Source organism: Phoenix dactylifera, chromosome 8 (genome assembly GCF_009389715.1).
Source record: "Phoenix dactylifera cultivar Barhee BC4 chromosome 8, palm_55x_up_171113_PBpolish2nd_filt_p, whole genome shotgun sequence".
Taxonomy (NCBI): Eukaryota; Viridiplantae; Streptophyta; class Magnoliopsida; order Arecales; family Arecaceae; genus Phoenix; species Phoenix dactylifera.
The window spans coordinates 15,865,739-15,890,227 of record NC_052399.1 but is presented as its reverse complement, the minus strand read 5'-3'; the positions used below and the strand labels follow the sequence as shown (position 1 = coordinate 15,890,227).

At 39.5% G+C, this 24,489-nt stretch overlaps 3 protein-coding genes and 1 long non-coding RNA gene across 9 annotated transcripts; 2 read left to right on the top strand and 2 right to left on the bottom strand.

The window, feature by feature from the left end:
- Positions 1–2,086: 2,086 nt before the first annotated feature.
- On the top strand, positions 2,087–3,014 carry LOC103702479 (CASP-like protein 1C1). Its single transcript, XM_008784923.4, has 3 exons — positions 2,087–2,299; positions 2,415–2,517; positions 2,603–3,014. Exons 1-3 carry the CDS (start codon positions 2,145–2,147, stop codon positions 2,825–2,827), a joined length of 483 nt encoding a protein of 160 aa, XP_008783145.1. The 5' UTR covers positions 2,087–2,144; the 3' UTR covers positions 2,828–3,014.
- Positions 3,015–4,450: 1,436 nt separating this feature from the next.
- Positions 4,451–10,101, top strand: LOC103702477. 6 transcript variants are annotated; one of them, XR_603316.3, is made up of 4 exons: positions 4,451–4,778; positions 8,906–9,001; positions 9,082–9,654; positions 9,749–10,101. It is a non-coding gene; the product is annotated as an uncharacterized LOC103702477 (long non-coding RNA). The 6 variants fall into 6 exon arrangements; XR_003384754.2 differs by having other exon boundaries at positions 4,453–4,778; positions 9,082–9,475; positions 9,570–10,101; XR_603315.3 differs by having other exon boundaries at positions 4,460–4,778; positions 9,082–9,208; positions 9,339–10,101.
- Positions 10,102–12,495: 2,394 nt separating this feature from the next.
- LOC103702476 (probable 2-carboxy-D-arabinitol-1-phosphatase) lies at positions 12,496–15,837 on the bottom strand. The gene is made up of 7 exons (XM_008784922.4): positions 15,586–15,837; positions 14,723–14,934; positions 13,860–13,979; positions 13,622–13,721; positions 13,398–13,537; positions 13,220–13,299; positions 12,496–12,997 (listed from the first exon to the last, which is right to left on the bottom strand). The coding sequence occupies exons 1-7, from the start codon at positions 15,725–15,727 to the stop codon at positions 12,871–12,873; spliced, it is 921 nt and encodes a 306-aa protein (XP_008783144.1). The 5' UTR covers positions 15,728–15,837; the 3' UTR covers positions 12,496–12,870.
- A 4,164-nt stretch (positions 15,838–20,001) lies between these two features.
- Positions 20,002–23,205, bottom strand: LOC103702475 (protein CUP-SHAPED COTYLEDON 2). The gene is made up of 3 exons (XM_008784921.3): positions 22,048–23,205; positions 21,677–21,960; positions 20,002–20,672 (listed from the first exon to the last, which is right to left on the bottom strand). Exons 1-3 carry the CDS (start codon positions 22,229–22,231, stop codon positions 20,100–20,102), a joined length of 1,041 nt encoding a protein of 346 aa, XP_008783143.1. The 5' UTR covers positions 22,232–23,205; the 3' UTR covers positions 20,002–20,099.
- Positions 23,206–24,489: the final 1,284 nt, after the last annotated feature.

The window sequence follows — 24,489 nt, the reverse complement described above, 5'->3', positions numbered from 1 at the left end:
ATTTCCACTATGGCAATGTTGGGGCTGCAAATGATATCTGATAATCCCATATCCTCATTAAATTTTGGAAAATAAGCAACTTTGGATCCCAATATTAGATCATGTAAATGAAGGCTTGGTTAATTTTAGAAATTTTCAGCAAGGGACCTGTATATGTTATCCGTTTCAGCTTTCAGGTGCCGTATCTCATAGTGAAGGATCGGTGAAAAAGTTGCTGGAACTTATGTTGTGATGGAGTGCTTGGAGAGTGCTGCTGATAGATTAATCACTTGATTCTTTTTACAATGTTTTATATAAGTCATATGGGATTAGCAAGTTGAGCTAGTGACAATGAGTTAAGAAGTCAAAGTTCGTTAGGAAGCCCGAGTGCTAGTTGTGCCACAGGTTCGGCCCATGAAGGTTCCTCGCTTATGTTGGATAGCTCTAGTTTATCCTTAGGACTAATATTCTGGACCTGACGACCCAGACCAAACCGTTCTGGTAGCTGCATCATGACTCATGAGTCTGTGACTCGGTCGTGGTTCAACTGCGACTCAACCGTGATGTGTTTATTTAATATCTTTTGAATAGATTACAAAAATTTTTAGATGCTTATTATATTTACATCCAATAATTTTTAAAATTTATATTTATACCTAGCTAAATTAATAGTGTGTTTATCTTATGTAAAAAAGTTGAATTGCTCTTGATTGGAAAAGAGGATACAAATGTTTTTTATATGAGTGTATATGGTTGTTATGTCAGTTAAGTTAAGGTTGTTTGGCTATTTTTGAAATTTTTTAATATGATATTTGAATTTTATTTAAGGTAAACGGTTTGACTCATACTTATGGAATAAAATGTTGGATAAAACTAAATTTTTAAAAAATAAAAATAAAAATTTCGAACTATTAAGTCTAAGTGTATTTTATTTTTTTGTAATTTACTTGTATCGCCTCTCATTCTGAACCGCTTGTCACTTCCGTGCTCTCGTCTCCATGTAACTTTCCTATTGGCTCTTCTATCATCTCCGGAGTATTGGACGAAGGACATGAAGAAGCTTTGATGGATAAGCTCGGACGGATGGTCTCTCCGGCCACCGATCGCATTGATATCTCGGCACTATAAGAGGATACCAAGAATGGCGGCATCATCCTCTGTGTTCCTCCAGTCACCGTCACTAATGTGATGGGTGCCAATCTCTTCCCTCACCCTATGGGCAGGGGACTTTGTCGGCTTCCATAAGGAACTTCAATGGCTTGGACTCCTTTGTTATTCGATGGAGGCATGCCATTGGCCCCGAATTTTAAGATCGAAAATTAGGAATTTTATCATAGGAGAGCGAGCTATCAGAGTAATTTTTTAACGGACCCGACCTGGTCGAATGACCCACCGCACCGAATGGCATGAAATGGTCGAACCAAGTAGGTTAGCACCTCAAGCGGGACTTTCCGACATCCGGTCAGTCCTATCGACCCCGGACATTGCCCAGAACTTTACGACAAGAAAGGGGAGGTGAAACATGGGGAAGAAAAGAGTTAGATTTTCTAATCAGTGAGGTCACGGAGAGGTAGGAACCAGAGAACTTGGAGAGGCAGCGTTCCTCAGCGAGAGGTTTTTCCCTCTTGGTAGGTTTTCTATGTATATATTGGACTCCACAAGTTCAACTATCCCTACCTCCTTAAATTTCTAGAGCCATATTTTTCCTTTCCTTCCCCTCCTCTTGTTGCATTTTGGATTCAAGTTCGGCTACGCAAGTTTCATTTATCTTCTAGTCGTATTTGGACTCAAGAAGTCCGGAAATAACCGATTGACGACCTCTAGAACCTCCACAGTCACAGAAGAGCCACGCGTTAAGTTTCCCTAATTAAATATTGTTCCAAATTAAGCTAGAGCAAGGGTAGTTCTAAATGTCCTTTGGGAGCTGAACATCTTATAGAGGTGGAGATTGGGACCGTTGAGACCTTTTGGCGAGACAAAGAACTTCTTACCGGTATTATTAGCTCTCCCCCCCTCACCTATCTGCTTTTCCTACCTCTCCCTTGTTCTTGTTAAACCCCCAAAGCTACCGCCATCAACCTCTTCTTATTAAATCCCCACACCAACTCCAATCCTCCTTCCTATTCCCCTAGCACTACATCAACCAGTTCGCCAGAAAACTACCAATGGCCAAGGCTTCAAGGGCCTGCGTCTTCCTGCTCAGGCTCCTGGCCGCGGCCGCCACCCTCTCCGCCGCCGTCGTCATGGCGACGAGCCACGAGTCCACCACCGTATTCGGCTTAACCTTGGATGCCAAGTTCCAGTACACGCCTTCCTTCAAGTATCCGCTCACTCACTCATTACCACAATTAGAGACGAATATGGAGCTCTTTTTTTTGGCGAAAATATATGGAGCTCTTTCGCTGTCTCACCTGTAGCTTTCTGCATGCATGCAGGTTCTTTGTGATTGCGAATGCCATCGGTTGCGGCTACACCCTGCTCGTTCTCCTGGTACCTCCGACGAGCTCGCTCTCGACATTCGTCGTCATGCTCGATGTGGTAAGACTGGGCTTTCGAGTAACTCTCTAATCTGATCCGGGTGTGATTACTACTTAACGTGCATCAACTTGGTGGGAATTTCCAGATCATTGCAATGCTGCTGACTGCAGCCATCGCGGCGGCAGGAGCAATATCGGAGGTGGGGAAGAAAGGGAATTCGCACTCCGGCTGGCTCCCAATCTGCGGGCAGATCCCCAAGTTCTGCGACCATGTCATGGGAGCTCTGATATGTGCCTTCTGCGGTGTGGTGATTTACCTGCTCATCCTTCTCCATACCATCCATACTGTGATCGGTCCTCTTCTTCCATGAACGTACCCTTGCGAGCTTTGATAGGATAGGATATTTTACTGTCATGTGTGATGTCGAAGTCTTTGGCGCTCAATTACTGCGGAGCTATACTTACCATTGTGTTGTGATGAGTGGTGTATTTGCTGGTTAAAATCCAAACTCAAGTCATGCTTCTTCTAGTTGCTTTTGGCCTTCTTTGGCTGATTAATTTCCTGGTGCTTGCTTGCGACTCTTGCCTACAGGCAATTCCATGCCTACCGCGTGCTTGACTCTTCTATTGAGAAAGTGGCTCTTGTGCATGCGGATGGCTTCCGTTTGGTAAACTAACTTTTACTTTGCAACACCTAACCTGGCCTCCAAGGCCAATAATTTATAATGGCTAGCTATAAACTCATAATGATCATTATTTATCTCGAAGTATAATTTTAAGTATTTGATGTTAAAATAATTACTATAATAATAATTATTATAATGCTGTTATAACCGAAAATAATTGATAGTACTGTAGTAATGAAAAAGTTAATAGTGCTGACTTTTTTGTATTTTTTTGGTCTCATGAAGTAAAATTATTTTTTGGATTGTACAAAAATGTTTGGAGAAAATTTTGAGATAAAAATTCTGAATTTTGAAAATTATTATTTTATTCAAAAAAAAGGCACAAGTGAAAATAACGGTTGCTATTTATGTTATAACAAACTTTTATAACATAAAATAACAGAAGATAACGACTGATATTTTTAATGTTATTTATCATATAATATAATGGGAGGCGGTGGAATCATTATAACAATTTTACGGCAGTCATATCACCATTATTCAAAACTATAGATATAATATAATGATAATTATAATATGATAAGCTATACGTCGTTAGCTATTGCATGCAATGGAAATAATAACACCACTCTCTTGCGAAATACGATGGGAAATTGGGAATGCCTCTCCAAGTGCAAAGAAATGCACACCAGCAGACATAAAATTGATTGGCTACTGAGCTTTCTTTTAGGAAACAGAATTCCAAGCGTGATAATATTAATGATGTTGCGACATCATCAAAGTTGGCAGATAACCATACATTGAACCATAACATTCCCTATGTTGGGAATCCAGTTCTGGCATTAAGAACCACGTCATGCTTGGGTGTGCATGATCTATTCGCCCTAAGGGAGTAGTTTACATTTCCACAGAGGTGCAAGACATAAGTCATGTTGTATACTAGGAATCAAATTTTTATCTCAGATGTGGCATCGTTCCTCTAATTATTATTTTGATGCAGCCCATCTTAGCTGGTTGAGATAAGTTGTGGGTTACATATGATCAAATTTCGGCCATCAAACCTCCAAAGTTTGGAAAATATTAACAGAGATAGCTAACAAATAATGCCCTAAGTAATAATTTTTATAGAATTTTATTTTTTTGGTACAAGAGCGACTCACATATAGCGGATATGGATATAACCCATAAAATCAAAAAAAAATAGTACAAAAAAGAAGGGATAAATGTGTAGTTCTCACAAATAAAATTTTTGAAATGATGAGCTGCATAGAATTCTCATAGAAATCTATTTGCTAGCTAGGCGGTCTGAAAGTACCGCAAAAATAGACTGGTCGCCTAAATAAGCCGCTATTCTTGGTGAACTTGACCCAATTGGCATCTAGGGAGACCGGGCCGCGTCCGAGCCCCGAACCAGGGAGGCGAGACGATGGAAGGCACCAGGCTTCCCCGACGATTCAAATAAAATGCCTTCCTTGATCCATTCTTCTCGTTTCGGTCTCTCCCACCGCCCTCGTGGTGGTTCTCTTCGTCGTGGCCGGAAATACCCGGGACGGGCTCCAGGGCGTGGATGGTCCAAGGCCAAGGGCTGTTGGTCGGCTCCACAGTCGCCGCGGCAGCGGTTGGTGAAGTTCCGGAGCCGGGTGGTGGTGATCATCCCCGTTCGCTTCGCCTCTTCCTCGGCAATCCCATGATCCAGGTATCCCCTCCTCCTTTCCTTCCCTCCTTTGTTGTAGTTCTCAAGTTTTTGGAATTCTGGTTGGCTTCTTGGTAAGAATGTCTTGTAAGTTCTTGATTGGAATACACGAAATCTTGATTGCATTCTTGGTGACAATATCTTGAAATTTTATATTTTCAAGTCAGCATTCTTGACCTAGAGTCATTCCTGGAATTAGGTGTGGAAAAGCTTCCCTTAGAAAGAAGATGTTAGCTTAAGTAACTGTGGATGAAGTGTTCCAGAAATTATAAACTATGTCGGTGGATTAATTATCCGAAACTTCTTTCTAGATTATGGGTTTGGCTCTGGGATCTTGATCAAATTCTTGCCCTGTTTCAATATTCTTGCGAGCACTGTTATTGGGTGTTCTAAACCTATGGGATGACAATAAATGAGTTTCGGATAGGTTTGATTCAGAAATATATAAGCACTGTCTGTATCTGTGCCAATGACCAATCTGATATGGGTTGACAGAGGCCAAGATTGTGACTCCGAAACATGGAGGCTCTACACAGAGCTACTGGTACCGTGTTTATGATATATAGTCTCCTTGGGTATTAACTGGTACTTTGAAGTAGAGTGGTCATATGTTGTATCAGTTTGTTCTGGTTTGTGTCTAATACCCATAATAGTAATAATAAAAACAAAAATATTAGCAATAACAATAACCTATAAGCTCATACTTATAACTTGTTAGCAAACTGTTGGAGCGAAAGGATCATATGAAAACCATGAGAAAGTTGACTGAGCAATGATCTATAAGCATCATTCAGACTACCAACCAATACGTAATGAACTTCACCAATTTTTGGGTAAATCATGCATTAGCTATGTGATTTAGAATACCAACTATTAAAAGAGGATTTAGTTTTGAGATTCTAATGTCAATGTGTTCAACTTTAAGCTGTTGCTTTTACCAAGTTGTTTTGAGGTTGAAACTCTAAATTTTAACAAACTGCCATTTTGTTTGTTCTTAAATATTAAAAGAGTGATAAGTCTTTTTTTTCTCCTGGTTGCCTATTGGCAAATGAGTAAGGATTATCCATAAGATATTTGCATTTGAATACAAACTCATCTTCAGGTGGTGTTATTCTTTTAATATAACATCATAGTTGGGTTTTGCATAAAAGATGTGTTTTTCTATGATCAATTTTTTTGGAGTAATATAGTTGTTAAATCAAAAGTATCCAAGAATTTTATTTTCTAAAGTGGTGCTTCTTAACATTTATGAGAATTTTGATGCATTATCTATTAAAATGATACTATGTTGTGTTCCCCTTACAATGTTTTTGTTACTTTGATGGAGAACATGGAAAAGAGTGAAGTTGGCTTCTACTTTGGACCACATTGGTAAGTAGCATGCATGATTAACTTATTTCCATGGTTCATATCATAACATAGATACTTAATTCCGAATATTATGTCTATGTCTAACTTATCTTTTAGAACTGATTTTCTTCATTGCAAAGGTAGGTAAAATACTTGAAGCAGCCCATAGCCTGTGATATGACTAATGCCTCCTAGACAACCATTGAAAAGGTAAACAAGGTTAGATTCAGCCAGAAGAGACCAGCAGCCATTGAATCATAACTGCATATCTAAAATCTAAATCTTGATGTACAGATCAAATTAAAGGTTCAAGTACTAAATTTTTGTCTCAGATATATTTCATCTAGCGAAAAAAGAAGTAGGTAGATTTGACAAGAGAACAGGAGGAAGAAGAAGAAAAAGAATTGCATGAGATAGATTGGTATATATAAATGGATGGATGGATGGATATTTTTTGGGGGGAGAGAGAGAGAGAGATTCCTTGATTTTTTTTTGTTGGAGCTGGAGGGGGGGGGGGTGTTCCATTTGTTATTTAGAGAATAAGATTGAAGGAATGAACATGGAGAGAACTGAAAATTAAATTTCATTCATAACTAACTCATTCGATACCATGTAGTTAAAATTTACTAGCGGCATATAATCTGTCTAAAATTTGCTCACGGTTGAGTTGCATTTTAGATAGTGTTTTCTATTACTCAAATAACCTGTTTACATGTGGAAAATAAATAGATGTCTCATGTAAAATAATGTAGGCAAGAGAAGACATGCTAGGAGTACCAAGACCAGATAGTGTGCATCTTGTCAAACTAAGAATGTCTACCTTGTTATCAACCAACCAAATATGATGCATCAAAGGGCTGCTAAGCATTGGGATAGCTAGTATATTCAGTTTTGGCATTTATTATTTTGTTTCCTTCAGTGTTACCTGGACGCTAGTGTCCAACTCAAAAAGTCCATGTTGGATACATATTCGAGTTGGATGGGTAATGTTTCAGATACTTGGATATTTATGAAATTGTTTGGTAACCACTTTTAAAGATTGGAAGAGAGTTGAACTCTTCCCACAATGAGTTTGATCTGCTTATTTGATATTAGAAATGAGTAGTTGTTCTTTTTTGAGATTTGTGGAGATTGTAGGTATTGAAACAACTTTGCAAAATATTAGTTTTCTAATATTCTTAAGTTAATTGGGAAGTTTAAATGAGAAATGTGTATAATGAAAAATACTAACAAGCAGTATATTTTTAACATTTTCTTTACATATTTAAACAGATAATATTTAAATATATAAATATATAATTTAGTTAAAGTTGTGTGTTATCCTATGTATATCCCCATATATCTCTTTTTTCCTCTTGCTGAGTTAGATACTTGGATATGTGTTCAAATCTGATTCTCGTATATATGTGCATGCAACACTGGTTTCCTTTTAGTTATTTAGTGGTTCCAGATGTTTCAAGTCATAATAGGTTTTATTTAATAAAAAGCTGGGCTCAGAAGATCTGATATGCACTGTAGCAGTGCTGTTTTATTGTACTCATGAATAGTTTTACCAGGATAGTTCAGGGATTTTTATTGTTATGTTAGGGTTCTTTTTCATTATTAGAGTTTTGGGTCTATGTAATGCATTTTTTTTTCTCAAACAACTGGAAATGAAGATAGTTCTCAAATGGTCAGCTGGTGCTTTCTTTCCCCTTTCTTTCTCTTTTCTTCTATTTCTCTTTCTTTTCCTCTTCTTATGCCTTATAAAAATATCTATCATCCACCCATTCTTCCATATCTGCTTTCCACCCATCTTTTTACGGTTTTAGATCTATCTTAGAAGGTAATATATCTGTTTATACCACATGCAAGCTTTGTTTGGATCCAGAAAATACTAGAAAAGATCTAGAAAAGGGAATTGTTTATCTTCCAGATAAACAATGAGGTGAATGTCAATCCAAATCTGAGTCAATCTGTAATTGTTTATCTTCCATGTAGGCTGCAGGAAATGCCCCCTTTGCAGTTTTTTATAAGTAGGTCAAAAATATGCTCCACATTAATCTTTTCCTGGGGAGAAATGATGGTATATACTGCAAGAACTACCAACTAGTGTCATCACAGATACTTGGCATGCTGATCCATTTGAAGGGGATCTTGGGTACTGAATCTTGAAGCTAATGTGATTTTAGTTATAGAGCCATGCGTTAGTGGTGGGCCTGAAGCCGTTGTATCCAGCATCTGTGATCAGTTGCTAAATAAATGGTAATGCAAGAGTTATCGCAATACACTTTTGTTTGAAAACCAGCTTCCTATGCACATTTGTATAAGCCTTCTCCATATTCATGGTGAGAGAATATTCTCTTTCCCCATTTTGAAAATTTCTAGACTTTCACTGCCAATGATGTCGTACTGATTTCCCCCCCTCTCGTTTGGGGATAATAGGTAAATTAATAACATAATGAAACAGCTTGCTACACTTGGACGTGTTGCTGTGACATGATTTTTCAAACTGTTGTGGTTATCTCGGAGAATCTCTATTTGAAATGATGTTCTTGGTCATGTAGCTGTCTGGAGCTTAGTTTATGCAATATGATTCATCAAATACTTGAGTTCCTAAACAGTGTGTTTAGTCTGGTCTGTATTGTCACCATGGCAATTTATCTTTTATAGTTATATTTGCTTGGCTGCAGAAGAACAGATAACTAACCGCTTATTCATTTTGGTTCTTAGGTTTGTTTAGTGGCTACTTTTACAAGTACTTTTGTGGTTCATGTAATCTTAGCATTTCTACTTTCTAGGTTCACCAGTTGTGGCTGGAGAAGATGAAAGGATTGCAGAATGCTGGAAAGGATTTGGAGCAGATGTGATACTGACATCCAGATCTTGCCAAAATGGTAAGAGTTTTTTGTGTGATTTGTCATTGTTTCAAGCCTGGTTTTCTAAATAAATATAATATTCCTTGTTCAATTTGCAGGAACTGAATGCTGTTATGAAGCTCTCTAAAAGCTCAAAAGAAACTATGACATTGTTGTGAACACTCAAGGAGATGATTCCCTTGTTGAGCCACAGATAATAGACAGTGTGGTACAAGCTTTGCAGGGGTAGTTATAGTATTTACTAATTAATTGCTTGCAGAATTCAGCTTTTTCTACTGTTTGGTTCAACAAACAATGTGGTTACTCTATGTGACTATGCAGTCTTGTGCTTATTTAATTACAATACGAACTGTAGAGAGCTGCTGATGCAGTGTTCGTCCTGCTGTCACATCTTTAAAAGCTGAAGATGGACCAGACCCCAACCTGGTGAAGTATATCATGGACACATGGTTATGCGATTTATTTCTCTAGAGGATTGGTTCCTTATATCAAGTGAGTTGTGGTACATGCCAGTTTGTAGAATTGTAAAGTTGGTTTATCCTAATCCATGAATCGATATTTTCTAACATGCTCATATATTATATAGGTCAGGGCAAGTTAATTCACAGTTTCCATATCTACATCTGGGCATTCAGATTTGTGACTTACTGCTCTCTTGGGTTTGGTGTTATGTAATGTCTTGTCATAGCCTTTTTAGGATGGTATTCTGGCTGTATTCTAGGATATCTTTTTAATGTATGTACTGGTGTTCTTGTTTCTAACCAGATTATGATTCAAAGTTTCTTAGGATATATCCGCAACTTGCATCCTCTCCATTGCAACTAGAAGACCTAGAGCAACTGATAGTTCTTGCGCATGGATACAAGATGAAGGTAATTTCAAACTATTTATGACTCATTGGAACCATATAGAACAAATGACATCCGTCAGTGCTTATTTTTCAGACCTCTTTTTGTAATCTTGACCTGTGAGCATTTCCATCTACTTATCAGCTTGTATTTGCTATGAAAATTCGAGATTTCAACTTATTTGTGTTACAATGTAAACTTTTTTGGATTATTCCAAGCCTCACAAAGTGCTTGAATTAAACAGGTTTGAGCAAGGACTTTTCCACCTTATCTCCCCACTCCTCTTTTCTTTTTAATCCTATCTCAATTTCATCTTTTCAAGGTAGACAAAAAGAGTGGAGCCATAATTGGATTGGTGGACTCTGTACATAGAAATAAATGGATTGAGCACAACTCTATTATTTCAAATCTGAAATTGGTTGAGGGTTTTTGCAATCCAACCCAAAGACAATGGACTCATCCCATTTCTAACCCTTACTTTTGGATCACGATGGCTATTTTAAACAAATTGAAGAAATCTCTCTCAATTTCTTATGTTGTAACAGGCATATGATTAGAGTACTTTCATCATAAATATCCATCTGCATCATGGTAGCACTGCTCAGAGGAAAACTTCAGGGCCCGCCGGAAATTTATTTACATTTTGCTTTGCTTTGTCCAACGTATTAACTGTATACATAATAGTTATTAACACAAAACATAAAATATGCTATTTGATGAGTATAATTGATCCTATGCCTATAGTTTGTTGCGATCGCATTACTACCGAATTAGGGAGTTGGATGGTTTACATGGTGGCTTGAGACATGACACATTTCTGTTAACTCAAGGGCCTTTTCATCCATTCTTGCATCAAAAGACCATGCAGCTTCTAGTCAAGTTCAAAGACATTTAAAAAAGTGACTTTTGCAAATTCAGTTGCATAATGCTTTATTAATAAGTGCTAGCCAAGGATTTAATTATTAGGCTACATATCTGCTAGAAATCAGTACTTGACATCCCTTTGGGATTGACTGATTGGCAAATTCGCCCCAGATCAACCTTGTACCACTTAGTACCGAGTTTAAAGGTGTTCATAGACCTTTTTTTTTTTTTTCAGTCTCTACTTAAAGCCATGATGACTATTACTACTACTCTTTGTAGTAGGGTACATCCAGCCATACCCACCAAACCAGCTAGTGACTGGTGTGCCACCGTACCCTGAACTTTTGAAACCTTTTGGCGAACGACTTTCCATCATGTCCATTACTTTCATACAGATGTTGCATTGTGGGAAAAATGATTTTATATTCTAGAATATATTTGATATATCAGGTAATCGAGGTTCATCATGATGCTCATGGTGTTAGGCACTCAACTGAAGATGTTGAAAAGATGGAAACTTTGATGCGAGAGAAGAAATATTCCGTAGAAAGCCAAAAAACATTGCAATAAAATCTGTGCGCTGCGTCCACGGGAAATGGCTTCCAATCGGTTTCCCCATGTTGGTCGGCATACTTACATCCATTGGTCTTCCTGAATTAACAGTAATTCATCCTTTTCCAGTTTTGCCGATTCAGTTTCCATGCAAATGAGGATCGAGTTGATTTTTAAAGGAGAGCAATCACAAAACTGATAAAAGATATGCAGAAAAAATAAAAAGAAACGTCAGAGTTGTTTTAGATATGTGACTGGGATACAGAAGTAATGGTAGATCAAAGTTGAATTTCTTGCCATGGAAGTACATCTGTCTTTTACAAATTGATAGATTTGTATTTCATTGTTTGAGATGCTAATATTGGAGCTCTAGTTACTATCTTGTTTCTCCGAAGATGTTATCCATGCGACAAGTTTCTACGAAGGCCTGGCTGAACTAGATCAACTAGCCAATTTGAAGAGTTGAACTTGGGCAGAAAACTCGAACTAGAATATATCGAAATATCCGATTGTAGCGAGATAGAAACTCAATTACGACACTTTTTTAATAACATCAAAATTCACAAATATATATATATATATATATATATATATATATTAGAATTTACTAAAATCAATTTTTTTAACTGTGATCGAAAATAAATTAATCATCAAAAATTAATCATATTCTAAGATTCATGCAGGCAGAACCTGCATCCCGTGGCTACAGGATTTACAACCCATATGTGCGGGGCCTGAACCTGTGCGACGTATTGGAAGTTGAGGTGCATAATTGACGAGAGAGTATTGGTCTCTGGAAGTGTTTGAATAATGATGTTCTGCTGGATTATCCACTCCAAATGCAGAAAGAATGTCAAAGAAGCAGTAAGTTATTGAGGACCTGTAGTATCTCGTTAGCCTAATAAGTGAGCTTGTCAAGATCCCCGTGGGGCACGGTGGTTCGAAGGCACAGCTCTTTTATGTATCTGATTTTTCTTGCAGCCAAAACTGAAATATATGACATGTCCACATGGCTGTTGGTGTACCTTCTGAGGCATTGCCTATTTAGGTGAAGGCTCCAAGCCAGATGTCACGGAAAACATCAAACTGAACCTGGTGCTAAGATAATCTAAATGGCACGTGACAGGACTGGTGGTTTAAATTACTAGAACTAGGTCACGCCTTCCAAATTTCATTTATGTCAACTCAAGGTGCAAAGGGTATAATTTGATCTTGAATATAAGCATGCTTAATTTGAGCTATCGGCAGTAATATTCAGAAGAAAATTATGAGCAGATCAACTGAATGCCATAGGGCTACAAACCTCTACAACAGCAAATTAGATGCTTCCAGGTGAATTTCATGTTACAGGTAACATAAAGATGTCACTTGGTTTTCTTTGATGCTGGCCTTTTTTTCCAAGTCTAGACTGCGATTACCCTACTTCGACCGCATCAACCGACAACAGATATTGCTACCAAAACTTCGTAAGTTATACAGCTTGTAGCCACTCAAATTTTCCATCTTACTTCAGGTTTTGTGCACTCTCAAATTTGTAATGGGATCTTCCCTTCATCAAATTTGCTCAACATGGATAGGACTCAACTTTATTAAACAAGACAGGTTCTTTGATATGCAGACTCTTCAGTATTGATACATATGATTGCTATACATGTGGGCTGTCATGTTCAAGCACTGAAGCATCGCCTCCCCTCGCCTGTTAAACGTAAAAATAGAAATCCCACCATTATTCACATCAATTGCACGAAACCTACATCACCAAAACAATTTGCACGGTAAGAAATGATGAAATAACATAAGAAATTCATTAAAGCATCAATATGCAACAAGCTATTACCACAGAACTTTAGTACCACGAAATGAGGTTGTAATGTGCCTTGGATTAATGAAAATCTTTACTATAACTTATTTATTTACCTGTGTCTCTACAAAAGATCCTGTTTCACCATAAAAAAACTATCAAGAAACTAACCTCTCGGGCCCAAGTCCTAGAGCTGTGCAAATGAGCGCCCGCAAAATGGATTTGTGGGTGACTACCAAAACATTCTCCCCCTGAAGACAAAAGAAAATGGCAATCATTAATACCGACACCCAAATATTCTTTAATAAATTCAGGCCCTCGAAGAGCCGCATAGAGTTTATGTGCTCACTGGCGTGGACAAAATTTCCTTCCAAGCCTCTCTTGCTGTTACCCATAATCTTCGAATAGGATAAATGCCATCCACATGAAAGTTAGCCGGATCTTCTCTCCATGTGGTATATAACTTCGGATACTTCGTTTTAGCATCCGCTGCCTCCAAATTTCAAACATGATTACATAGTGTCATGCATGTATGATCCAAAGACAGAACATGCAGATAGCCAGCACTCATACCATTTGTCATTCCTTCTAGAAAGAACAGGTGCGCCTCCTTCAATGAATCAAGAAAAACCAGTGGTTGTTCCCTTCCATGCCATATTATTTCAGCAGTTGTCTGTATTAAACACCTATGACTGAGAAAGGAAGAACAATGCCAACCCATACTTCTGAAATGAATGGATTGTATGATTGGAAAATACGAGCATAAATAAACTATTAGCTACTAGCTTCCAGATAGGGGATTCAATTAAACCTTTGCACGCGAGATAGGACTAGAGAAGCAGACGTCAAAGCTTATGCTGACCAAAGCATTCCGGCACTTCTCAGCTTGCCTAGCTCCCGTGTCTGTTAATATAGATAAGTTTGAGCTTCCCTAAATGAAAAAGAAATGAGTACGTTGGTGACTGAAACTTGAAAATAAGTCTCAACTAACACTAGAAGTCAAGGCAACCCAATAGCTGAGGTACATCGAATTTTCGTGACTTATAAATGTGTACCATGCAGGAGAATTAGGAACCTCTCAATGGTGAATCCTACTTCGGTCATTGTTTATCAGTTTGTCTCATGCTATTAGAAAGTTCCCTCCATCTACCTTGAACTAATTTAAAATATTGTTACTCATGTTGTTGCTAAGAAAAATAAAATCAATAGTTGCCTTTGCAAAGATAATGAAAACACCAAACTCATGACACAATAACATTACATACATGATGTGAATTACGGAGAATTCAAAGCCATGACTCGAATATCAATTGATGTCAAAAGTAATTTGCATATATTGAACAAATGCTGCTAGGTTTTTTAGCAATTATATATCATGCAAGAAAGATTCATGCTTTAGGGTTCAACTTCATCAGACCTCCCATGGGTTATATATCAAAACATGTTGCATCTTCCATCTTAATCTTTGTTCTGCAGATACTTTCTTATACCTTTCGCTTTCACGATGAAAACTCAAAAAATTCTTGGTATTTGAAGTTATGCCTGCTTGATGACTAAATAGCAGCTACCAAGATAGAACAGATGAGAACGCAAACAGCCCGCAAGTGCTTGAAGAAAAACCATGGCCGAGTAATTTAACAAGCAAGAATCAAAGTTGCTGAGAAGCAAACAAACCTGGACCCGACTTTCTTCATTCCAAGAGCTTAAACCATGCCTTACAAGAGTCACCTTTTTGGAAGACGATAGGAGCTCGTTAGTGAGCGACGTTGTTGCCCTTTGGAAATCATATGCACCACCAGTCACCCGAACCTGGCTTTCAAGTTGACCTTCCGCAGGCACATCATTGGAACCTTTTTGGATTTGGGTTGTGAGATTTTCTAATTTGCCTGGCGAAGAATAGAAGAAAGTAATCAAAGCATAACAGAGTGAGCAGAGTAGCTGTCCATTCACATTCTCAGAAACAATAAGGGTGAAAAATGTCCGTTAGAAACATAAGAAAGAATAATAACACATTAATCCAGTAAGAAACAAGTGGTTAGCCGATGCATCGATACAATAAGGAAAAAAAATAGTAGCACCCAGGTATCCTTTGGTGCGAAATATTTCAAGATAATTAACTGCTCAGAACAAGAACAAGAATGCATGCAAGCCCAGCCGTCCTCAGTCATACAATTAGCTGCCACAATCCTCGGACGAAAGATACCGAGTATTTAATCGTGTAACTATCGATTTCACCCTTCATAAAAGATTTCCAACTGGCTGCAGAATCTTGCTGATACTGCAGTTTGGCCTGTCATGAAGGATGTCAGATGAGGAATTGCAAAAAAAAATGTTGAGTTGCCGGGGATTTTGTTGAGGGCTTCATTTGAATAAAGAAGTCCCATTTCCCCTCTTGTTTTCATCCTTGAGGAATCTTCGACAAAATAGTGGAAGCACTGAAGAGGTTTGGTTGTTTCGAGCTTTTAGGGGTTCATGTCCAAATAACACAACGGCTTTTACGGTAAAAAGAGAAAGTAGTGAAGGGGGGGGTGAGGTACCGTTGGAGCGGGAGGAGGCGTCGGGATGGGAAGAGGAGCAGCCGGAGAGGGAGAGGAGCGGTCGAGGGCGGGGACGACGGTGGGGCTTGCGAGGACGGAGGGAGCCCGGCGGCGGGCCGACGACAAGGGAAGCGCTACCCATTCAACCGAACGCCAGCGGCCACCCCTTCCGTTCAGGACCGTCTACATTTATCCAATCTCGGCTTATGTTTTCTTCTCTCTTTTTTTAGCTTTATCTCCTTTTGTTACGAGGGTTTTCTTCTTTATACTCCAAGGGAGCGACCAACAAGGCAACAATTTATCCTGCGTTTGGACCGGGTGCAAACCAGCAGCGCCAAGAGCTGTCGACCGGAAAGATAAGATTTTATTTCCTTTTTAAGACGGAAATCTATTTCTTAAAGCTCCGACTATATTGCGAGACATATCCTAATCTAGTGTAATTTATGTAATTGGATTAAATGTGGTCACTCTTGTCTTGTCCATCAACATTCGAAAGCCAAAAAAATCCATCCAAGAAGGAGAGCTACATCTTAAATACAAAATACATGTTGAAACTCTATTTTCTAACCAGGCCTCATCTAAGTGGAGATCCATTTGATCGGATCCTAATCTATTTTTAAATATACATGCACACGTATATGTGTATATATATATATATATATATATATATATATATATATATATATATATATATATATATATATAAACATATTTGGCTATATTTGAATGAATCTCTACTTAGATTCGATTAGATTTAGGTTGGACGATGGATATAATTCAAGTTATTGGATATAATTTACTAGTTTCTAAACTACTTTTATGCAAAATATTGTCATGCTCTCTTTCACATTTTCTTTCTAGATTTAATAGGAATAATTTTCCAAACTGGACTTTGGTGAAAATTGGATAAACAAATTAGAATCGATTTGTTCTTAGGAGTTGTTTGGTTACACATGATTCAGCTGCTCTTAATTCATTTACAGGCTACAGTTTAATTGCCAGCAATTGTAAAAAAAGAAGTCTTATTTGGTTGTTTATAATTAAAAACTGCAAACATAATTATAATTGTTTGATTGTTTGACGTGGAAAAATTATAGCTGTCCTGTAATCAAACTAGTAAGATTATCTCCAAAAAATAATGGACTACACACCTTCTCTATAACTGTATAACGTTTACTATATTAATTTATTATCATAATAGACAATAATATTGTTATTAATTTTTTCTTATGATTGGTGTAACACTAATTATAATATAAAATATTTTAATATTATAATACAATAAGGATACTATAGAGAAGAAGAATCCTTTCCAAGGAATTTTTCAATTACAAGATTCTTTATAGTTGGAATCACTTGCATCTTTAGCTATAGTATGGATTATAAATTTTGTGATTTCTTTTGCCATCGAACTGTAGCCGCTAGTTGTAATTGTGGGCATCCGAACAGTTGTTTTTTATTCTTACAATTCCCTTGTATTTAAGCGCAAGTGCAGATTGCTAATTATATGCAACCAAAAGTCCAAGGAATCCGGATTATCCAACCAGGTTTGATTGCCTCCGTAAAGCTAAACTCGGCGAAACCAGATGTACGTAGCAGTCTGGAAAGCAGACTTTTGACCGGAACCATTTATGAAGGGAGAATGTCAGATGTGACAAAACGGATAGTTAAGTTGGATGTCGGACAAACATACCCATTCCGCGAGACACGAGCATTTTTTTTCCATCTTCATCGGCCGTCATTGAGAGCCAAACAGGCTTCCAGAGGATTTTTTTTTTTTTTTTTTTGGTACAACATCGACCCAAGCCCAGCGGAGCATGGATATGGCTCATAAGATCAAAATATATATATATATAATAAAAATGAAACTAAAAAATAATTGTCCCGAAATGCTGAGCTGCAAAGGATGCCATCCAGTTTGTTACACTATTTGTCTTCCTGTAAGTATGAGTAGTCCGATAGAAAACGCATTCACTCAGAAGTCGGCAAATATTGAGGACCAGTCGCATACACTGAGAACATAACTTGGATCCTATATTCATCAGATCACTATGGCAGAATTTTCTCAAGAACAATACGGTCCGCCCCCAACACTCGTCTGGCATAAAAGATGCCTTTCCATGCAGCTCTAGCTTGAACGCCAAGTACAATTTGCTCCAAGATTCGTTGACTCCCAGCCGCCGCCAATCTAACCTTCTAGTCTCTGACAACAAACTTGGCACCAGCTGCCTTTCTTGTTGACACCATAGAGGATTTGCTTCCAATAAAATGCATGCATTTTTATACCATCGTCCGCTGGATATATTCTCGGCTGGAGACGGACCATTTGCACGGCTCCTCGAGTTAATTAGCAAGGTGAAAGGTTGTTGGATCGATGACTTCACAGTCGTTCGCCCATTTTGTTTTCGCTACTCTGGCGCCCTTGATTGTACTTTCATTATATGAGACCCCACCTCCCTTCTCTCAAAAAAAAGTAAACAAATAAAATATGTATTTGATGGTGTAACATTGTACATGCAAACGAATAAAACTGATATATTTAATTCTGCATCAAGTATGTACGGTATAATCTTTGATTATAGCATAAAAAATTCGAATAACATCTAGATAAGATCGTGTTTGCAACTAAAAAGATACTGCAAGTTAATCGTAATATTTATTATTAAATTTATGGTATTTATGGATAAATTGTAGGGATTTAGGTTCTTTGATGAGACAGCAGGAGCAAATAAATATCCGTACTAGCGGGTAGCTAGTATTTTTGGATGTAGTACGGGGTTATTACACCTTCCGTCCACCCCTCTTTGTATTTTTAACTCTATTCTAAGTATATTGTAACTGCCCTTGTTGCATTCCTTCTTTTATTTTTGAGGAAGCCTTTTTTTCAGGTGACTAGACTTTTTTTCTTTTTTTATTTGGGTTGGATGGTTCTCGCGTGCGGATAGGCTTCAAAGGTTTTCGGACACCAGGCTTCCTCTTGATCATTTTCTAAAACCTTCGAGGAAGGAAAAACATGTACAGTAATCCATAAAACCACAAAATATATATATATATATATATATATATATATATGTATATATTCTCAAGACTAAACCTGACATCCCACCGAAGGCACAATGCTCGTTCAGTTTTTTTACTTAGACACTCAGGAGGTAGTCTGGTATACCACAGACTCAGTATATAGCCATCAGAACGATTTATATTACTTATCCTAATAGGCTGGCTAAGAATACTTGAATTTTTGGAGAAAACACTTAGACACCATTATGGAAAGGGCATGAGTATAAGCTATGGAGATCACTCATGCCGATTCATTAGACAGACATTGACAGCTCAAGGCACATGAAACTCTTCTTCTACTCATGCAGCATCTCACACGGTGTACATCACCTGAGAGCTCAACTTTGATTAATGTGTTTTAAATGGTGGAAAAAAGGATGGTTTGGGCTTCATAATCAAATACTCGAATTCTAGAATGGTGGCAGCCAGAAAAAGCCCGATTTTCGATATCTCGATCTCTGAGGCAGAACTGGAAGCAGTTTGGGCTGGCATGTGTCATGCTTCGCATGTGTTGCGGGCCAGTGCCATCCTACTTGAAGGTACATCGGCTGAATCCGAATCTATCTTGGTGTAGCTAGAGATTCGCAACCTTTTTTTGAAGACATTTTCTTCAAAGCAAAATATGTTTTTAAGAAGGCCAATGAAACTAAGGGCTAGATTGCCTCCTTTGTTGCAAAATATATATAGATATATATTTTAGGGACAGGCCAAGAAGGGCTACCTAGCGCGCGTAACTTGTATTTTTTTAAATATATTCATAGTTTTATATTAAATTAATATAAGTCATCCGGTATAGCAATAATAATATTAATAATAATAAATGCATATTCTCAGAAACCCGTACTCCGAAGCAAGCAGCGCACTTCCTCTCACCATGGGGGAAAGTCCCAGCACGGGTGAAGTTTCCACACCCCAATCATGGACTCGGACCGAAGACCCCATTCCCAACCAAAGCCGGGCTGGACTGGACCCCACAAAGCCGTTTCAGAGGCGGACGTGAGAAGAATTCCAAAACTAAAACGGAGGAAGAAGCAAACAGTAGATTTGGAGTACGGGACTGTAACGCGGTTGAGTGCCACAGCTGTCGAGCAGCAGCCGAGCCCCTGCTCCGATTAGCCCCCTTGATATGATAGGATAGGACGTTACGAGCTCTTCCCTCAGCACCACCGGCCGAGGCGTGAGGACAAGACCAGCCGCTGCCCCCAGCCGTGCAAACCCCGGGTCCCACTACTATTTTAGGGTACGTGTCGAATAATTACACGTACCCCTATATACTTCCATCCGTGGCCCGAATCATCACATCAAATCAAGCGACGGAAACGAAACACAAGAGAATTTTAATATCTCGTAGTTGCTAAACTACCGAATACTGATACATATGTAATAAGTCATCACGACAAAACCTTAAGAGACATTTCGGTCATTCAGACAAAAAGACGGCATATGAAGAGAGTTTAGAAGGTCCACAGGCAGTCCAACTCGGTGGAGCCCAGCGTCATCTGATGCGCCCTCCCGGCCAACTCAGCCTTCCGATCCAGATCCGACGGCCAGCCGTTGCCAACCATCTCCTCCACCCGGTGGTGCGCCCCGCCGTCGCAGACCATCGCCGCAGCCGCAGCCGCAGCGCCGCCGGGCGTCGAGAGGAAGAACGGCAGCTGGAGGTTATCTTGGAGCGAGCGGAGGCTCGGGAAAACGGACCCCGCAACGCAGCCGGCTGCGCTCCGGCCGTACATGTTCGGCGCCTGAGGTGACGGGAGGTGGTTGCCGAGGCTGGAGGCGGCGGCGGTGGCAACAACGGTGGAGAAGCAGGGCACGGGCTCCCTCTCGGTGTTCTCGTAGGAGCAGCTCTCCCGGTCACCCGCTGCGGCAGCTGCGGCGCCGTACGGCGAGGAGTCGAAGAGGGGAGGGAGGACGGAGGCGGACGGGGACACGCCGGCTGATTCAGAGTAGTGGAGTCCGGTGAGTCCGACGCGGGCCTTCTTGCCGCCGCCGCTCTTCTGGAAGACCCTCGAGACCACCCACTCGTCCTACGTGCATGCATTCAGAGACGGCAATAAGTTTCACGGTCCAGTGCAATCTAAATGACCAAAACAAGCTTTTCACTCTATTAAAAATACCAATTTGTGTTTTTGTCGCAATGACATGAAGCAAGAGTAAGAGCCATGAAAGGAATTTAGAGTTTAAATATATTAAACCTAGAACTTCAGATGTTAAGAACGGAAATTGGAAATTAGAGATGAATGATTATGGCAGAAGTGTTTTGTTATGGAAGAACATAGCAATCATGAAAGTGTCTTCGTATAGAATGAATATTCTGATCGAATCAAATAAGTTGACAAGTGACGACGATGTCTGTCTTCTTTTTTGGGGATGGGACTGAATTTGGTGAACTAGGAAGGTGCAATATGGGTCCTGCTTTTATTCGGTGTTCAGATACGTGACAACTTAAGAAGCACAGCTCTCACAAAAAGACAGCCCAAGGAGTAATAAAATGAAATCGAACGATACATGGCCTTGTAGTTTAGCAAGTTCATTCGATAATTACTGATATTAATAATAGAATGGTCTTCAATATTCGAGCTACGTAGTCTATCGTTAGAGTCTCGCCATACATGGAGGTGGCGGACATGAGGGCGAATAAGAGAAGAAAGATAAGGCGGGTTTTTATAGAAATTACATCAACACAAGGAGTCGTAGACTCATTGTAGATGACACATAGAAGACAGATGTTGAGAGTAATAATATAGATATGAAATAACAATTTATCGCAGCAGCTATCATGTTGATTGGGGGGGGGGGAGAGAGAGGAGGTAATGCAAACACATATTCCAATTCCACGCAAAAGAAAAGCTGCTTTTTAAGCAAAAGAAAATCCTGTGCCAGAAAGGAAAATCGTATCAAAGAGAAAAGAAAGGAATCATGACTCCAAGACATTTGATTACCGACAAAAAAGATGAGTAGAAGAACAATTACATGGAAAGAAGAGATTACAGTCTAAAGGCTACATTGTTTCAGACTTGCAGACACATACCTTGGAGGATCTGGAGAGGAAGTGATAGGCAAACTTGCCCTCCAACCTGTATTCATGCATCACCCAGTTACTCTTCTCCCCCTTGGGAGCCCTCCCCTTGTAAAACACCAGAGTCTTCTTCATCCCCACCAGAGAACCAGTCCTTGAGCTGTAGATCTCTCTATCCTTCCCAGTAGCTTTCCAGTACCCAGCATCAGTGGCCCTATTAGTTCGAAGCCCCGTCGGGTACTTGCGGTCCCGTAGACTAAAGAAGTACCACTCTTTCTCTCCCATCTTAGCCTTCTCTGCAGACCAGTTTAAGAACGAAAACTTGAGAAAAGAAAAGAGATTAGATGTTAGAACGGCGGAGACGGGGGAGTTGGGAGGGGGACCTGGAAGCTCCCAAGGCTCGCACTTGTTCAGGTCAATCTCAGCGATAGCTCGGCCGGTGAAACTGCCATCAAGGACCTTCTTAAGGAGATAGTAAGTTATGAGCTCCTCATCGGTGGGGTGGAACCGGAAACCAGGGGGCAGCTGGGCTTCGCTGCTATCGAAGTGGTGGCCGTAGCTCTCCATCGACACCCAGTCGAAAAAGAAAGTCCGAAAGCTGAAACAGAAGCAACAGAAAAGAAAGATTACATATTATACCAAGCAGCCATTTCTCCTTCTACCTCCATGTGGTGTTTAAAATCTATATGCAATATTTTAAAAGCAGTCCTCGCAAGAATGCTGAGAGAGTAGGAAGAAAAACACCTCCGCAGAAAAAAAAAGGCAGCAATGTAAACAACTGAGAAGCAAGACCCTTATAAGATTTTCTCGAAGCCCGGGGGGGAAACCGAAAGCCAAACAGTAAGTTACCGAGCGTAAAACTTAAACAACCTACTAGAAACCCAGAAGCAGAAGCAAAGGATAAATTACTATAGAGCCAGAAAGAACAACGCTACGCAACAGATGACAACAGAGGAGGCTTGTCAAGTTTTAATGCAAACCACACAGCAAGAACAAAGAATAGAAGCATCAGCAGTACCAGAGCAGGGGACCAAACGCTTCGCAGTAGCAAACAAAATAAGAGGCCCCCTTCCTAACCACTGGAGTGAGTCAAGAGAAGGAGAGGAACGGGGAAACGGGGAGCAAAGGAGGAGCTGGGGTTCTGTCCCCTTGGGTGGCCTCTGGGGCCTGTTTATATTGGGGACCTTGTGAATTAATTGGGATTCGACGAATCAGGGGGTGTCAGGCGAGGGGGAGGCCGGGGTGAGGTAGCCGTGTATGATATCCTGGATAGCTCTCCCTCCAAAGAAAACCAAAGAGCCCCCTCTCACTCTCTGTCTTCTCTCTCCTCTGCCATGCTCTGCTCTGTTCTGCTCTGCTGCAGTGGCTCTTATGATAGCCATGGCTGGGCTGGCCGGCTCGTTGGGCTGGCCGGCTCGCTGGGCTGGCCGAGAGATGTGAGAGCGAATGCGTGCGTGCGTGAGAAATTGTGCAGGTATTTTCTCTGTCAGTGAAGAAAGCGAGAGGGAGGGGAGCAGAAAGTAGTTTTAAGAGAAAAGAGGTGTGTGAGAGAGAAAGAGAGAGAGAGAAGGGATTTGAGGTGATCTTCCGTCAGGGAAAAGCTGCTTCATATCTCAATCTGTCAGATACAAACAGTACAAGATTAAATAAATCATGCGACAGATTCCATCACATCACTCCTTTCACTTCTCTCTTTTTCTGGGCTTCTTTTTTGCTCTTCTGTTTGTTTTCTTGCTAGGGGTTAAAAAAAAAAATAAAACAGACTGGAGGGATATTATATGTCTCTTTATTCTTTTTTCTATCTCCCAGTGTATTTATGGCTGTCCGATGACTGCCATGGTTAAAATTAGCAATCACCTGTCTCTCCTATGGGTTTTTTGCTTTTTTGCTATGGGGATGAAAACTTTAACTAGGTTTTATTGTTGCAGCTTGCTCGGACCAAAAAAAATACCTATTTGGGTGGTACTTTCCTCCGTGTTCTGATCTCCCACCAACTTTTTCTCATTTGCTACCATAATTACATTGATTAAATTGGATAAGTCCATAGCTCTGCATCAGCTATAAGGATCTCCTATAAATATGAAAATATCTAAAGAATCGGATTGTTACACCTGGATTTCACTTGTTTCAAGACATAAAAAAATCTGATTTTGAGATCATTCTTATTTAGATTGTTGTCAATACAAACTCTATGAATGTAAACTATTGTGAATAGTTCATGTTGGCGAGGTCATTTACAACCATCTAAGCATGCTAAATTTTTTAGGGCCTCAGTCACAAAAAAACAAAAGTGTAATAACTACTAAGAGGGATTTTCCTACTGAGAACTAAGTATAGAAGATGGCCGGAGAGAATTAAGGGACTAAACACACACTCCATATAAGCTTTGTGTCCTGACATACTGAAGATCTAAATCTATTTAAATAAAATTAGAAATACCATAATGTGATCGAAAACATCATGGTCAACGTATGGTCGACTTAAATGGATCCGCTATAGTGTTCCATAGTCTATATAGATTAAAGGCTAGATTTGCTTTGATACCATTTGTGATAAATCAAGATCTCAGCTAAAAAGATGAGGTGAAAGATAACATTAAATGTACCTAATATATAACCAATGTGGGATTAGATACATATTCGTGTAGGTCCACACAAATATTTCAGCTTCTGAATTGAAGTCGATGGCATTGCGAGTAATTGACATTTGGTTGGAAGTGTCTAATATTGGGCTAGCAGATTGCTGCATCAACATGAGAAAAGAAGAACAATGGTGCTTTAATCAGATCAGCATCCAAATCTATCTGAACTATATGTGATTTGCAT

Coding starts and splice junctions, on each gene's coding strand:
- LOC103702479 (XM_008784923.4), top strand. CDS start 2,145: ATGGCCAAGGCTTCAAGGGCCTGCGTCTTCCTGCTCAGGCTCCTGGCC. Junction 2,300..2,414: donor CAGTACACGCCTTCCTTCAA/GTATCCGCTCAC, acceptor GCATGCATGCAG/GTTCTTTGTGATTGCGAATG. Junction 2,518..2,602: donor TCGTCGTCATGCTCGATGTG/GTAAGACTGGGC, acceptor GGGAATTTCCAG/ATCATTGCAATGCTGCTGAC.
- LOC103702475 (XM_008784921.3), bottom strand. CDS start 22,231: ATGGAGAGCTACGGCCACCACTTCGATAGCAGCGAAGCCCAGCTGCCC. Junction 21,961..22,047: donor CGAGCCTTGGGAGCTTCCAG/GTCCCCCTCCCA, acceptor ACTGGTCTGCAG/AGAAGGCTAAGATGGGAGAG. Junction 20,673..21,676: donor TCCTCTCCAGATCCTCCAAG/GTATGTGTCTGC, acceptor GCATGCACGTAG/GACGAGTGGGTGGTCTCGAG.
- LOC103702476 (XM_008784922.4), bottom strand. CDS start 15,727: ATGGGTAGCGCTTCCCTTGTCGTCGGCCCGCCGCCGGGCTCCCTCCGT. Junction 13,722..13,859: donor GTCCTATCTCGCGTGCAAAG/GTTTAATTGAAT, acceptor TGTTTAATACAG/ACAACTGCTGAAATAATATG. Junction 13,300..13,397: donor AGGAAATTTTGTCCACGCCA/GTGAGCACATAA, acceptor TTTTGTCTTCAG/GGGGAGAATGTTTTGGTAGT.